Consider the following 16573-nt stretch of genomic DNA (forward strand, 5'->3'; position numbering starts at 1 on the left):
GGTCAGTGTTAAATAACATGGTCTATTCTGCTGTAAGAACTTGGCTATGAAGGCCAAAGAAGGAAGCGAGACACCTCCAAGTTTCGATGTGGAGTTTGAGTGTGCCTGAAGAGAAAGATCACATGGGGGGGACAGCGAGTGGACGTCTTGAAAATTGGGCTCCCCAAAGAGGAAAGCTTTATCAGCTTTCTGTTAAATGTGGAACCTTATACATTGTTCCTGCCCCTTCGGGAGACAAAATGCCAAAGTGTCCTTGCTGTACTCACTGCTGCACCAATTTCTCCTCCTGATGTGGGGAGGCGTCCAGAGGACGGGTCAACCTTTACTTTAGAGGCGTCCTGCTTTTGGTCAATCCTGCTATGAGCACAGCACGACCAACGAGGCTACGTGTCAGCCCATCACCACTCAGCTTAGGGCTCATAGAGACTGAAACTTAGAAATAATTTATTGCTCTTTAAAAAAAATGGTGAGCTGGTCTTAATGTCAATTAAACATCGTTGGTAGTCACTGTGCCAAGCTATACGGGGGGTGGAGGGTGAGGGGGACTCGTCCTGCCGCTGCCCATGGGCTGTTTGATTATTTCGAGTCCTTTCTGCTCCTTAACGTGCTCAGCAGACCATGCTGCTCTTGGCATGGAGTGCTCTGATTTACCGGGGTGACATGCTAATGTCAAAGGCTGGAGCGAGAACGCCTGCCAAAATCGGGCCTTTGATGCTGCTCACGTAGAGGACTGGGGTGTTAAGAATCTTGCTTGGCCAACAATATGTTCAAAAAGTAGCTCTCAAATAAAGTTTTCTAGACGAGTGGAGTTTTTCTTTTTTAAAGCACCACATAATAAACCGTGCACAGTGAAATCATTTCGGAAATATCATTTGCTTTTATAGCCACTGACCCTTTTCTAAAAGACCCATGTTATAGATCTCGAGAGGCACGAACATGCAGAAGGAACAGCACGGCTTTCAGAGGCATCTGTCTCCTTTCTCTCTCTCTCAGTGAGTAAAGCATCATTCCTTGTTTTTCTTTCAGAAAAATCAGTGCGAATTTGTCTCCCCCTGCTGGAATCAGACCTAGTTCAATTTATAATTTATTAATATTAACAGCAACCCACATTTGTAGTTGTGTTAAACTGGAAATATTCCTGATGAAATCCTGTGACATTCCTTTACTTTTATTTTAAAATTTCCTATCATTCTTCTGCAGAGAATTCATTGACATAGTAAAATAGTACTAACTCAAATGAATTAGGGTGAAGGAAACGTTTTGAATGAAAGCTGTGAATTTCCAGCCTTGTCTCTTCTGTGCCCGTTAGGGAGAGAGACGGGTCAACTGGCCTCTCCTCACAAGGACTGACCGGCCCGGCCCAGATGCAAATGAACATTTTGGATGGTACAGCGGGGTGGTCAAGAGGATGCTATACCAACCTAGCTCTGCTGCTGTGCAATCACGATAAGTTACTTACCCTCTCTGAACCTGTTTTCTCATCTGCACAACAGAAGGAATATCAGGCTCTACCTCACACACACAGAGTGCCAAGAGCGGTGCCTGGAACGCAGCCGGCGCTTGATCAGGGGTACTCACTTTCATTACTCTGAAGACAGTTATCTCTATTCCTGAGAAGTAGACTAAACATATTGCTTGTGTGCAGGAAAGGCTGGTTCTGTAATGAATACTTTTTTTTTGTCTTCTCACAGATACGTTCTCCCAGACTTGACCTCTCACAGATATTTTCTAATCAGCTTCCTCCTTTTTGCTCACCCCCAAGTGTAGGTATTCTACAGCATGAAAAGGAGCACTGTTTTGGAAATGGCTGGGCCTTCTGGAAGTTTCTGCACAGCCTTTAGGTTCCCTATGCCTCCCTCTCAGCAGGGAGGCATACAGCTCTTATCTACAGATAGATCAGTTTCCACATCTGTTTCTGGTTTTTAACCGATGCCAGGTGAGCAAGGTTACAAGCACAGTGAAGTGCTGCCCTTCACCTGTCAGATGGACCAGGGGCAACGCGATTAAAAGCACAGTGGAGAGATGGCGCAGAGCTTCCGTGCCAGACTGAGGAAGGCAGATCAGACACCAGATGTGGGGCCTGAAGCTCAAGTGCAATGCCCATGAGAAGCCCAGAGGAGGCCCAGGAACTCTCATCCCTGACAGCGTGACTGCATCTGGCCCCTTGGCCAGAGGAGAACCCACTGCGAGAAATGATTATCTTGCAAGAGCAAGTGCAACACAGCAACAGCAGGCTCTGAGTTGCGTGGCCTCTCTCCCTGACGCGTAGCCCTCCTTGTAGAGGTGGAGAGCCACTGCATGTACAACCGCCAGGCGCTAATGCTGTCATGCAGCCCTTCCTTCTCTGATTGTTTCTGGAGCTCCCCAATGAAACCAATTTCTTAGGAGAAAAGAATAAAACCAAACACACTGTGCTGGGTGGAGTAAACAGGCGCTTTCTCAACCTCGTCCATGGAGTGCAAACTGGTGCGAGCTCCTTGGAAGGCACTTTGGCAGTACAATCAAAATCATACGTGCCCACGGCCCTGATCCAGTAGTTCTGAGGAGCTGACCCAGCAGGACAGTTTCACATACGTGTAAACGAGGATAATCCCCGTGGCACTGTTCACGATACCAAAACACTGGGAATAACGCAAAGGCCCACTGAGAACTGGTACACCCTGAAATATATCCACACAGAGACAAGACAACTTTCCATGTGCTGGTAAGGACAACTGCCAAGATACATCACGTGGACAACAGAAGGTATGGAGCAGTGTCTACAGGATACTGCCACATGGTTAAAAAAAGATTCGCACATCGAGGACTCAGGAAAGACATAAAATCAAGGGTGGGAGTGTACTATGTGCACATATTACCTATCTGAAAGATTATGCTGTGTTATTTTCCACTGTTTTAAAAGTAAATCTGTCACTTAGCTCATGAGTCAATCTGAGTGCCACAGCTAGGTCAACAGTAGTCTTTTCCAAATTCTGTTACTTAGAGAACTGTTTCATAGGGGAAAAAAAAAGACTTACAAACTTTTGGAACATAGCTCATTTTAAGATTGGGACTTCTTGGCTGGGAGCAGTGGCACATGCCTACAGTCCCAGCTACTTGGGAGGCTGAGGTGGGAGGATCACATGAGCCCAGCAGTTTGAGACCAGCCTGGGCAACACACTGAGGCGCTGACTCAAAAGACAATTGGGGCTTCTTGTACTTGATGGTTGGTTCTCTTAAGCACGTTCTGCCTTTAACGCAGATCACAAGCACACAGGCACAGCAAGGCGTATGTCCTGCCAAACACTGTCAACAAAGGAGCAGGTCCCCTGTTTCCCATCCACAGGGGTCAGCCCAGTGCCCTCCTCTTCTCATGTGCTCTCTGCTAGGGAAGTGACCACTGTCAGAAGCAGGGCCTTGCTTCCCCTGCTGGTCACGGAGGATTCTGGCTCTGTCCTCAGAGGGGTCAGCGACAGGAGACTAAGAAACCCAGAGATGTGTTGAGGGAATGAAGCTTTGGCTAGAGTTGCAAATGTTTTTCAAGGTGCTTTGAAGAGAAGGTAGATTTTAGCTACAGCCCGTGGGAAGTAAATGTGAGAGATGAGCAAAAGGTATAACTGTGGTTTATGTTTATTTTCATGGTGTTTGAGGAATAAGAACCTGAGTTACAATTCAAAAAAAAAAAAAAGAGTTAGGCTTTAGAGTTGGCTGCCTGTGTTTGAATCCTGGCTCTGCCATTCCTAGCTGTGTGAGGCCAGGCCAGTCACATAACCTCTCTCTGCTTCAGTTTCCTCAACCTTAAAATACTGATCCAGGGTGAATGTCCCTTAGGTGAAATGCTTGGGACCAGAAGTATTCTGGAATTTGAATTTTTGGGGATTTTTTTTCATATTTGCCTTATACTTACTAGTTAAGCATCCCAAATCTGAAATCTGAAATCTGAAATGTTCCAACATGTATTTCCTTTGAGCATCATGCCAGTACTCAAAAAGCTTCGGATCCTGGAGCAGCTCAGGTTTTGGATTTTCAAATTTGGGTTGCTCAACCTGTAATATTAGTACCCTTCTCTTAAGGCTGTGAGGATTAAATGAGATGCAATATATAATAAGCATTCAAGAACTCTGCCAGGCACATAAGAGCTCGATAAACATGAGCCATTACTGTAATTTAGAACCCAAAGTTCTCAACTTCTGTAGTGGAAATAAATGCCCGCAATATTGATACTAATCTTATTTGACAAATAGGCAACATATTGTAGGGATGGTTTTTTGTGCAGGGCCAGGCGGAAGGAGGGATAATTTCTTTAGCAATTGTTTAGTAGCATATTTTGAGTTAACATACCAGTAGAAAGGGATATATTGTCTTTCCCATAATTAGATACCACTTGGGGTGACTATTCAAAGAAATCCATGCAACTAGACCCTGTAATTCTTTAACTACTATTAATTAGGCTCTTGGGAAAAATCATTAAAAGTATAATAAAAACTCTAATAATACATTATTAGTAAAGCATATTCTGAAAGGCACCCACTTCTAGACAATTCTGCTTCACTGGGCTAAGAGCTGCCGCTACACCGAGCTCCAGCCGGCCCCCTCCAGAAGCCTCTCCCTTCAGTTGTTCAGTAAATAGTGCTGTAGCATCATCTACTGAAGTGGGTTTCTCCACATTTCAGATTATGTAAGCTCGTCTCCTGTAAAAGTTTTCAGACAAGCCGTTACTGGTTGAAATCCAGTGTATTTTGTGCTTTCGGTCTTCCTTGTTTCGTTTTTGCAAATCCTGGTATTTGAGTGGGTGATGTCCGGGCCTTTCCCAGTTTATCGAGCTGATCAAGTCCCCATTTCTCTGGGCCTAGTCTTCAAGCCCGTGTCAGATGGAGCACTTGCACAGCCCTCTCCCTGCACTCACGTGGTCTGTGGAATGGGAGGCAATGGTTGTTTTGTTCTTTCTGTTCTTTATTTAAGGATAGTGACCTAAACTGCACGTGTTTAAAAAGATAGGAGTTGATTACAAAACTTGGCTTACTGGTATAAAAATCTGTTACCCCAAAACCACAGGCGATCGACATCTGTGAGGGTGGCCGTATCCCCAATACACTAGCCGCTGAGTACTGGAGCTCTCCAACATGAAGACCTTCAAGAACTCACATGAGTCCCGTTATTCCTGTGCACCAAACCTCTCAATGGCTCCCCACTTCCTTCAGGATAAAATCCCAGCTCCTCAGCTGAGGTTCAAGGCCTCTGTGACTTACTGCGCCCCTCCCTGACCCCAGCCTTTCTCCCTTGACCAAGGCCCACTCCTTCACCACAGCCCTGGCTTGCAATTCCCTAAATGCTTCCTCCCAGCCACGCACAGCTCCCCTGTCCCTCCTCTGCTCATCCCTGCGTGGAGCCGCAGCCCTGCGCGTGGGCCTCCACTGCTGCACTGCAACCCTTGTTACTCTGCCTGTTTTTCCTACTGCCCAGACCACCCCGTGCCCAAAGGGAAGGACTCTGTCCGATTCATTTTCTAATACCGGTGTTGAGCCCAGGGTCCAGCAAATAGAAATGAAGAACTCAATAAGGATTTATTCAATCAAGAAAAAGTTCCACCTGGGAAACATCCAGGAGTCCTCAAGGTGACCCCAAACCATGCCACCCCCAAGTGCGAGCCCTGCCCCAGAGACAGGGGCACATGCTGAATGTGGGTATCGGGAAGCCACCTTTGGTTTCTAGGACCAAAGAACGTGATCTTTTCTCTAAAGCAGCTCAAACTGTAAACCAGCCAGAAATCATATTTCCCATTTTACTGAGCCTTTGAGGGAAGGCACCAGGTAAGTCACAGAGTCCCTAGCAGGTAAGCATTTGGCTGCACCAGTCTCAACATGTGCACCTGACTTTTGAGACACACACACAAACTTGAGTCTATTCTTCCCAGTAGTGGATGTTTCTGTTCTTTTTCTTTTCTCATAGCTACAAAAAGGGGCTCCCTCTCTCCATTTCTGTGCACAGATCAATGCAATCAAAACTCATTTAAAACAACTGAAAATAAAGCAAGTCAACACTAGGGGGCACCCTTACCACAGGGAAGGCTCAGATCACATTCTGAAGGCAGAGGATTGAAAATAAAAACCTCCTTCCCTTGGCATCCTAAGGATTTCAAAGAACTTCAAAAGAAAAAAAAAAAACTACCTGGAAACTACAAACACTATTCATTAGTCAAGAGGGTGAAAGTCCCAGTTAACAAGAGAGACTAGGCTGTATCTGAGTTGGTAAAAAGTGAGTTTCCTGATGCCTTTCTGTTGGAAGCACTTCCACCTCTGCTTGCAGAAGAAGTCTGGGCACACAACACAGAGAATTAAAACCTGCTGGGAACACCCAGTGCACTTGCCTTCAAATCTGCCAACAAAAATCAACAGAAGAGTCAAATGCATTTTGGTTAAACTTCCTTTCAAAACCCAGAGGTTTTTTTCCTTCCTCCTCTTAACTCTCAGTAGGAAGTGATCTCCATGACACACAAACAGAACGGAAACCCACAGCTTTAAAAGAATCTTGCCATAGAATGAGAAAACTTCTCCAAATGACTAATCTTTTTAAACCCCAAACCCTCGGCACTTGTCAGCTCTCACCGTATGTGGAAACACACTGGGGTTATGAGAATGATTCAAAGAAACAGACAATGTAAGACTGAGGAGTCAATTACTCAGCACCAACGAATGGGGGCAGGACTCGTGGAAGGCACGTCACGGCACGCCAGCAGACACCGCGCACCAGGTTGAACCGAGGGTCGGCATCAGTGGTTCTAACTGGGCCTACCTTCAAGGTCTTCACGGCCACTGTCAGGCTGTACTTCTTCCACACGCCCTCGTACACCTCCCCGTACTGGCCCCCGCCCAGCTTGTGCTTCATGGTGATGTCTGTGCGCTCCATCTCCCACTTGTCGTAGTTGGGGGACACGCCGTAGACAGTGGGCTTGTTGCGCTTGGGGGCTGGGTAATGGAGAGTGGTGATGAGCCCGTCAGCTACAGTTGAATGATGATGAACCAACTCGGCCAGAGTGTTGAAGCGGCTCTCCGAGGAGACGTAGAGCTGAGGAAAACAGGGAACAGCTATTAGGCCACAGAGCAGATGCAATTTCAAATGACTCAAATAAACCAGTCTGGGCCTTAATATAGTGCATAGCAAAACTCAGATAAACAGCTGTCCACACAGGACTGAGTGTTTAGAAAATCACTTATATTGTCTTTCTCTACACACGCTACAGTTTACTTGCCAAAGCAGAAAGACACAGTAAAAGGCCTCAGGGCCTTTGCACCTGCCACTGCTCCCTCTGCCTGAAATCCTCCAGTCCCTAATCTTCACATGCCCAGTTCTCTCTCACCATTCCCAGGCCAGTTTAAACGTCTGTGGAGTTGTCCCTGACTACCCGATCTAAACTCGCCACCATCGCAAGTCATATCACCTGTCTTCTATGTGCTGGACTTGACCATCAGCTGACAATTTCTGTTTATTTGTTTCATTACTGTCTGTCCCTACTTAACAGTATGTAAGTTTCATGAGGGCAGCGCCCTAAGCTGTCTTTGTTATCCTGTACCCCCAGTGTTGAAAACAGGAAATGAGCCACATAATGGATACTCAATAAATAGCTGTTGATTGGAAAAGAAAATAATTTATATAATTTATAACTAAAAATGGATAAGCATAGAACGAAAAGTGATCACAAGACGAACATCACTACACACAGTGTAAATCTCCTCTGCATTCCTACCCCCTCACTTTGGCCTGAGTAGGAAGCACCACCGGCCATGACTTGCAAGTCCAGGTGGGATGCCCCTCTCAGCACTCTCCAGGAACAGAGCAGGGGCTCCGAGGGCCCCCCAAGGAGATCACACAGCCTTTTCCAACATGCGGAAGTAAACAGAAGGAATTTAAGACACAAGAGCATTTGAGTCCCTGTTTGAAATCTGCAGCGGGCGAGGACCTGTGTGGCAAACACGTCCACGCAGAGTTCTCGTCTGGACAACTGAGATGGAGAGGAAGGGGAGGAGCAGGCTGGCACAGAGCAATAATGTGGGGGGGTGGCGGCCACCGTTTGTCTTTGTCTTTTTCACTGGTGTGGAGAGAGAACGCTTCCTTACCAAAAACAATTCTACATTAAAATCCACACAGAACGTCTCGGCTCCAGGCACATAACTGAATCTACTGGCCTGCTCAGGGCAGCCAACCATCGCCGAAGGTGGAAAGAATATTTAAAATCACAGCCATTCGGCAGACTTGCCCAAACTGCACAGACGTGGGAAGGAGGAACACAGATCTGGGACAGTGGTGATGCCTGAGGTGAGAGGGAGGAAAGGGAACAGGCCCGAGCTTCAGCTACAGCTGTAAGGCCTTATTACTAAAAAACGGAAAGGGAAGAAAAAGCCTGAAATACACATGGGCAGGGCCAAGGCCTATGGCTATTGGTTATGTCAGGTACCATCACTGTAAGAAAATATTTTGAATAGAAGGAAAAAACAAAATACAAAGTTGATCTCATCTACAACCTTCAAGAGGGTAAACAGGATTTATTAACAAGGAGATTTTTCTCTTTTTTTCCTTCGTTTTTTTGCTTGGGGAGATGGCATAAGTAAATTTCTAAGACTCAGGCAAGCCAATGGCAAACTTTGGGCTTATAATCTTTTGGTAATAATTTTACTAAAATAAAATTCTGAGAAACCCAAGACCTCAGCTCTGGGGAACTTGCTCCTCACAAGACGACTGTGGCCTGGGGACACTGGCTTGTCCCTCTGCAAGACGGTGCCTCTGATTCGCAGGACTTTTCAGGTTGAGGAGGCCCCCGCTTTTTATATTTCAGAGTGCCCAAGAAAACCTTGGGGTGAACTACTCTAGGGACCTGCTATGAGTCACACTCGGACCCATGAACGTGCACACAAGCACGTGGGGTGGGCGGCAGAAGTCGACAATGCTGAGGCCTCCTGTTAGCTTAATGCCCACACGATCATGTCCACGGCGCTCTCCGCGGTTTAGTCACAGCACCTGTATCTGTGAAAACTGAGGAGCACGAGGGGATGGCTCCTAATCCCCGCTCCCCTGCACAAGTCTGTCAGCTTGTCCAGTGTCTTCACTGCATGAGCCTGCAAGTGCTCCAAGCCCTCTGCTCTCAGGTTAGCTCAGCTGATGGTGTTTTCCCTACAAGGAGTGTAGAGAACCAAGAGAGGCCATTCCAAGAAGTCATTCCTGGAATGAGAGCACCCTCCCACCTTGGAAATCACTGGTGTAGTGTGGGGCAAAAGAGCCTGTGTGGCTTGCTGGGCTCTGGGGCAGGGGACCTGGGAGCGAGGTTCATTAACCATTTCTCCCGTCACAGTCAGCCTGAAAGGAGCACTCCCCAACCAGAAGGTCAAGCTCCTTCAATCCTGCACAGAATGCTAATGGCTCCCCTAAGCCCCGGCTTATGCAGAATTTGTTCCTGGTCTCATGTGATTCTCTCACAGGCTACTCCATTAGAGATTTCAGAGTTACAGGAGGTTTCACTGAACGGGCCAACTTTATCCTCTTTAGTAATTAAATTTACAGAACCTGTGACTTAGTTCATCTTCAACATAAAACTTACACACCAACACTGACGAAATATTAAACCATCTCTCTCAAATGCTCTGCGTGTTGGATTCACCGCCATCTTCCTCCCCATGTCTCCCTAACAGTCAAGTCTGGTGGCTTCCTTCTGATTAGTTCTAGTTTTTGAGCAACATTTTGCTGGTGAACTGGGTAATCATCAGGAATTCGTGACATGCCCAGGGAAGAAAGTAAAGTTAGCTTCGTGAATGGCATGTCATTAAGCTACGCGCCTGGTTCCATAAACATTCAGGGTGCTCAGCCAGGGCTGCTGCCTCTTCCTAATTATCCCTGATCCCAAAAGACAGGACTTGTCAAAGAAACTCCCAGAAACAGCTTTCCTCCTGACAGCCACACTCACAGGCTTAACAGATCTTAAACTTGTGCAACCTTCAGCTGCCTCAGACCCTGGTGACCCACTGTGGACACACTGCTTACACGCTGCTCCCCGAGAGCTGCTCACTTACCAGCAGGAAGGCAGAAGCCCAGCGGTGCACAGTAATGTTCCAAGGCTCCTCCACAGGGCAGGTGAGCTGTGTGTAGCAAGCTTTTAACCGGGAGGCCTGCACCTGCTGAGCCACTCTCAGGGTGGGTAAACCTTAAAAATCTAAGAGGCTCCAAGTGGTCCCTTCCTGCCACTCTGATAAACCTTAAGCCCAAATTCCACTCTTGTCACCCTGAACCTGTCACTTCAGCAGACCATGAAAATAAATGCCAACTGGGCATATCTTTCAAGAAAAGGGAAAACTCTATCACGGGCTATAAGGAACCGAAGAATCTGACAGTGGCGTCTCACAGAAGTAAATGAGGTGTAGATACAAATATTCAGAACTAACAATGACTCAGGCAGAGGGTGGTGAAGAAAAATCAGTCTTTAATTCTGCTATGTCGACAGAGGGTTACAAACTTTGGTAAAGTATCAGAAGAATGACAAGCAAGCCCCTGAGTATCTGAAGATTTTTAAGACTATGGACATCCTAGCAAACAGCCATGGCACAACCTTTCAAGAGTCCAACTCAAAACTCCCAGAGCCGCCAGGCCCGGGGCGGAATGACTGGCCACACCTGAGGCTGAAAAGCGCGGAACACAGGGAGGGGCAGGCAGGAGCCAAGCAGGTGGAGGCACAGAGAGATCCTGGGGCCTTATGGAGGAACCTTCCAAATTCAGTTGTTTTCTGAAGATTAGCTAATTTAAAAATAAGAATTGTACTTATTCAACCCCAGCCTGTCCCTCCTACTAATCTTAAATTTTCCCCTTTGAAACCCGAAAAGCACTGCATCAAGGTTCTGCTATGTGAGAACCATTTTCAGCGCCACGCCACACTGTCTCACACAGAGCTGGAGTATCTCCCCACTCTAACACTGTTCACTCATCCCAGACACAACCCCCTCCAGCATGGCCCTCATGCAAAGGAACCTCTGCAGAAGGTCAGTGGGCTGAGAAGTCTCCAGGTGCTGAGACAGCTGATGGAAGAGTCTTTGCCAGGGAGAGAGGGAGGAGGCCTAGGAAAGTCTTAAGAGTTGCCCAGTGGTGGACATTGACTGATCAAATCAATTCCCTGTGCTTTGCCTGGAATGAAAGGAACCCACCTGGCACATAACAGCTTTTAGACAGAGAACGGGTTGGCTTCCTCTTTGGATAAATCTAAAATTCTGCAAATCATGTATCCCATATGCAGGCCTTTCTTTGCCCTTTTGAACAGTATTTTAGACCAACCCCTAGCTAATGAGTTGTCAAACTAGATCACGCCTGCCTGCATCTGTTCCAAGCCTGCTGATTAAACAACTCTAGGGAAAAGAAACCATTATCCTGTTCAGTAGAAACCTCAAGTGATTATCTTGGTACAGCATGACTTGCCTTGGATAAACAGCACAGATGGGAAGCAAGCTGTCCACTCCAGAAAATCACCTCCCATGGGCAGTGTGCCGTGGTGTTCTGATTCACTAGAAAGGTACTCTGGTGGTCTGAAGGCTCTTTCAAAGGGCCCACCTCCCTGGAGTACAGCCCACAGAATGGAAGGGCCTAGCTCCACATCTGGGATGAGAACAAAGACCCAAAAAGCAAGCTGATAAGGCCCATCTCTAGTCGCACATCGACAAGAGGCTCTGCTGTCTGTCATACAAACCACAGTGCTGGTACTAAAGACATTTGTGATGATGGAAAGCATCAGATACTGGCAAAAGGACTTTAGCCAGAAGACTTTGAGACATGTTAAGAAAACAACATTTTAAAAAGAAGTATATGTATGTTCATATGGTAAAATGAAAGTGTGAGCATAGCCAGGAAAATGGTGAAAAGATTAAGACGGGCAACAGACATGGGGGTGCATGCCTGTAGTCCCAGCTACTCAGGAGGCTGAGACATGAGGATCGGTTGAGCCCAGGAGTTTGAGTCCAGCCTGGGCAACATAGCATGACTCTGTCTCTAAAAAGAGAGAAAAAAAAAGGTAAAGAGGGGACTAGGCCTACCAGATATTAAAACATAGTATAAAGCTATAGCAATCAAAAGTTTGGTGCTGGCATGTGGTTAGACCAAGGAAGAGAACAGAGATCTATAGGCCTAAATATATACATAAATTTGATATATTTCTAATATGTAGGAAAAAGATGAATTTAATAAATGGCATAGGCTGACTCAAAATATAACACATGCATATTAAACATGAGATACCATTCTTTACCAATCAGAGTGACAAAGACATTTTTACAAGTCTAATAATAAACTGTTGATGAGGGTGAGGGGAAACAGGCAGAACAAATTTGTATAATTTCTATATGGGGTGATTTGGCAATATCTACACAAATTTTCAAAGCACATAACCTTCAATCAGTTCTAGCAACTTATCTGCATATACTTACACTGCACACAAATACCGTGCAGTGTATTTTCAAGCTGCTGGTCACAATCCACTAGTGGGTCTATGAAATAAATTTAGTAAATTTCAACCAAAATTTATAAAATATCAGAGTGCCTTACATGCGGTAACGGTAAACACGGTTTCATGAAACTTCTCTTACTAGTGTGAGTACCGGGACGTGATGTCAATGTGCTTTTCTTACAATGGGCCCGGATTTAAAAAGAGGTTTGAGGTGGGCATTCACACCTGTAATTCCAGCACTCTGCGAGGCCGAGGCAGGATCATTTGAGGCCAGGAGTTCAATACCAGCCTGGGCAATAGCGAGACCCTGTCTCTACAAAAAATAAAAAAATTAGCCAGGCATGGTGATACATGCCTGTAGTCCTAGCTACTCGGGAGGCTGAGGGAGGAGGACTGCTTGAGCCCAGGAATTTGAGGCTGCAGTGAGCTATGATACGCCATGGCACTCCAGCCTGGGCAACAGAGGGATACCCTGCCTCAAAAAAAAAAAAGTGGGGGGGGCACTTGAAAGCCATCTCTTATCAGCATTATTTATAATAACAAAAGATTGAAACCTAAAAGCTGACCAGCAAGGGACTGCTTATATAAATAATGGTCCCTCTGTGCTGTGCTACACAGTCACTGATAAGAATGTGACAGCTCCAAATGTTGCCATAAAACAATCTCCAAAATATATTATTAAATGAGAAAAGCAAGATGCAGAACAGTGTGGAGTATGCATCATTTCTGTCTTTTTAAACATAAACCTATACACATCAGGTGACTGCAAGACACTGGTAAGTGCAGTTGCCTCTGGGCAGGAGGTCTGAATTAGAAACAGAATTATCTTTCACTGTTAATTCATTTTGGTCTATTTATTTTTTTAGCCCTGTGCGTGCAGTACATATTATAAAAAATACACACACCATCTGGCCCACCCTGAGAATCCACCTATCTCCCCATCCCTCCACCACAGCCTGGTGAGGCAGAGTGGACAGTGGGACCCAAGCCTAGTTCCCATGAGTGACTCACTCTGCGATCCTGGGCAAGAAACTTCATCCCTCTCAGCTTCCCTTTCTTTAATGCAAAAATGCAGATTACAGTGGGACCTGCCCAGAGGACTAAGGTGAGGTTATGTGAGATGATGATGGCAAGATGCCCCAGCATACAGTAGGAACTCTGTAAGGGTTAATTTCTCCCTTCCCTTCATGGAGCCTTAAGGACGATTTATACCAAGACCACAAAACTATATATGCCAACTCCTTTACAACACTGTAATTTGGGCTTAGAAATCTATGGGTATAAGTGATCCCACTTGTTTTTAAAAACTATATGTATATTTATAATATGTATTTTATATATTAACATACAGTATTATGTATGTACACATACATATCCATAAATGTGATTTTATCTATAGGAAGGAGGCCATATTGCCAGACTTATTTGGCAAAGGTGCTATAAAAGTGGTCTTTTAAAATACTTATCCATTGCTTGAATTTTTCTCATTGAGAATGAATTACTATCATTACAAGAGATTTTTTAAAAAGAAAAAGTCTTATGGTAAGAAGTATGTCTAAAACCCAACAGATATTTTCCCTATCTTAAGAAACTACTGGCCAAGCGTGGTGTCTCATGCCTGTAATCCTAGCACTCTGGGAGGCCAAGGCAGAGCATCGCTTGAGGTCAGGAGTTCAAGACCAGCCTCAGCAAAAGCAAGACCCTGTCTCTACTAAAAATAGAAAGAAATCAGCCAGGCAACTAAAAATATTAAAAAAAAAAAAAAAAAAAAAATGAGCTGGGTGTAGTGGCGCATGCCTGCAGTCCCAGCTACCTGGGAGGCTGAGGCAGGAGGATTGCTTGAGCCCAGGAATTTGAGGTTGCTGTGAGCTAAGCTGACGCCACGGCACTCTAGCCCGGACAACAGAGCAAGACTCTGTCTCAAAAAATAAAATGAAAGAAGAAAGTGTCAACAACAAAATACCAGCAGGACAATGAGAAAATCATACCAGGCCCAGGGACGTATAATATTAAGTGACTAATCATCAATAAAGGGTCTTCATAAGGCTAATGGAATGATTCCTGCTGTTACTTGAAAGACCCCTTAAACATCTTCTTGGTTGAGCTTGTTGCAATAATAACTTACCATGCCAACAGTAGGACCACTGGGTTCTCTTGACCAAGGACTAACTACCACCCCCTGCCCCAGGCCCATAAGCTCCCCTGACAAAGGTCCCTTGTCCGGGTTCCCTACCTTGCCATCAGAAGCAGTGTTGATCCGGTAGTGATACACCCGCCCTTCATATCTCAGCGAGATGGACCTCTGGCCAGGACTGCTCTCGCTCTCCCGCACCAAGAAGCTGCCATTGATCCCACTGCTCAGCAGATACTCAGCAGCGTTGCGGGACACAGGCCCGTGGTACCAGGAGTGCTTCTCCAGACTATTGACTGGCGTGATGTAGTTGCTTGGGACCCAGCCCTGGCCATTTTTGGTTTGGGCTTCGCACCATTCCCCATTGTGATTGTAGCCTAAAACACGAAGCTTTTCACCTTAGGAAAGAACCGAATCAGACAAATTAGCTTTAAAAACCAGCTTTGTTCTTTTTCATTCATTCTTGTATGATTACTAAAAATCTGAAAATTCCTAAATACTGATTTCATTTTAACAAGTCCACATAAACACATGCATTTATAAGACTATAAGAACATGTTTATATATGTGAAGCTTCTTGTTTGTACTTTATAAACAGGTAACTATATTGCCTCAGTTTGCATAAATCTATTATGTTTGCTCCAGTGCTCTGTTCCTAATATAAGGAAACTTTGGGGGCAAGAATGCTTTTTCTTAGGGGAAAAACGTGTTTTCAGTATTTCGACCAGCTATCCTTTTCAGCTTAAAAAAATAGAGCAAGTTCTGTTTTTGCCAAAGACTACTGTGCAGCAATTCTCTTTAAGGAGCGGTGACTGCCTTAGAGAGATGCTGTCGTCGTTTTGGATGTCTCTGCATTTCAGTCTTTAAAGCTGCTCTTTCACAAGCAGAGCGCGTAGCAAGTCAAGCCACAATTCCCAGACTTCTGTCTCTTGAAATCACCGCTTGCTGCCCACAGTCCTTTTACCTTTAGTTATGCTTAGGGTGTTGTCTCCACTGGCCACAAAGTCATACAGTGCAACGAAAAGGTTGGGGTCATTTTCACTGGGCCCAGCAAGAAGGTTTTCCTTGGAGTTCCAACGAGCAGCTTCACTCAGACCCTGGGGCTCAAAGTCAGATGCTACTGGCCTCTGAAGGGCTTCTGGAAGAGAAAGAGGGGAACAGGAAAGGGAAGAATTGGAAGAAAAACTTAGTTTTACTTTCTGAAGCAAAAAAGTCTGTGTTTCTAACACTTTATGTTACTAATTTATTTCATTTCTTAATATCTGTATATACTATTAATAAGATGGTTTAAAAAAAAAACACCTCTTCCTTAACCAAATCTTGTGAAAAACACCAAGTATTTTCATTCCAAGGAGGTAATTACTGTTCCCAAATAGTTTAAGCTTTTAAAATTCATTAATTCAACATGAATTTAGTCAGAAAGGGAAACAGTCCACCCTCATACGTCTTTGCCTTTAAGATATACGACAAAAGTTTCCTGCTTTAAAACATTTTTACCTTTCAAAGTTAATATATGCACGCCACTTAAAATCATAAATAGTACAGAGGGGCTTAAAATGAAAGGCAAACATTTGCTATCCCAGTCCTCTGTACCCCAGAGGCAACAGCTGTTTTTATGGTGATCACCTCCGCCTCTCTAAAATATGAGCTCCATCACCACAGCCCCCTACCCGGTCTCTCCTAGGTGCCACCCCCTACTGGTACCCTCCTATTCTCAGTGACAGACTTACACCTTCACTGTCTGTTCTCCCAGCCAGGGACAGCGGCTCTCAAGGACTTACTGCACAAGATAAGGATATTAACATCTCACTCTTCCTTCCAGCTTCCCCTGCCATGCCCACTCTCAAATGTGGTCTTCTTTACTTTTTTGTTTTTAAACAGAGTCTCACTCTGTCACCCACGGCTAGAGTACAAGTGGCGTGATCATAGCTCACTTCAACCTCAAACTCCTGGACTCGGCTAGGCATGGTGGGTCATACCCGTAAATCCTAGCA

At 45.3% G+C, this 16573-nt stretch overlaps 1 protein-coding gene across 3 annotated transcripts in view; it reads right to left on the reverse strand.

Moving 5' to 3' along the window:
- Nucleotides 1-16573, reverse strand: part of ABL1 (ABL proto-oncogene 1, non-receptor tyrosine kinase) — a 157874-nt gene that overhangs the window by 14614 nt on the left and 126687 nt on the right. For all 3 annotated transcript variants that reach the window (XM_012639798.1, XM_012639796.1, XM_012639797.1), the window contains exons 2-4: nucleotides 15544-15717; nucleotides 14682-14977; nucleotides 6772-7044 (exon numbers count right to left, since the gene is read on the reverse strand). In XM_012639798.1, coding sequence (XP_012495252.1) covers nucleotides 6772-7044; nucleotides 14682-14977; nucleotides 15544-15717 — 743 coding nt within the window. The remainder of the gene's footprint in view (nucleotides 1-6771; nucleotides 7045-14681; nucleotides 14978-15543; nucleotides 15718-16573) is intronic.

The sequence above is a fragment of the Propithecus coquereli genome, unplaced genomic scaffold, assembly GCF_000956105.1.
Source record: "Propithecus coquereli isolate 6110/MARCELLA unplaced genomic scaffold, Pcoq_1.0 Scaffold142, whole genome shotgun sequence".
Lineage (NCBI taxonomy): Eukaryota > Metazoa > Chordata > Mammalia > Primates > Indriidae > Propithecus > Propithecus coquereli.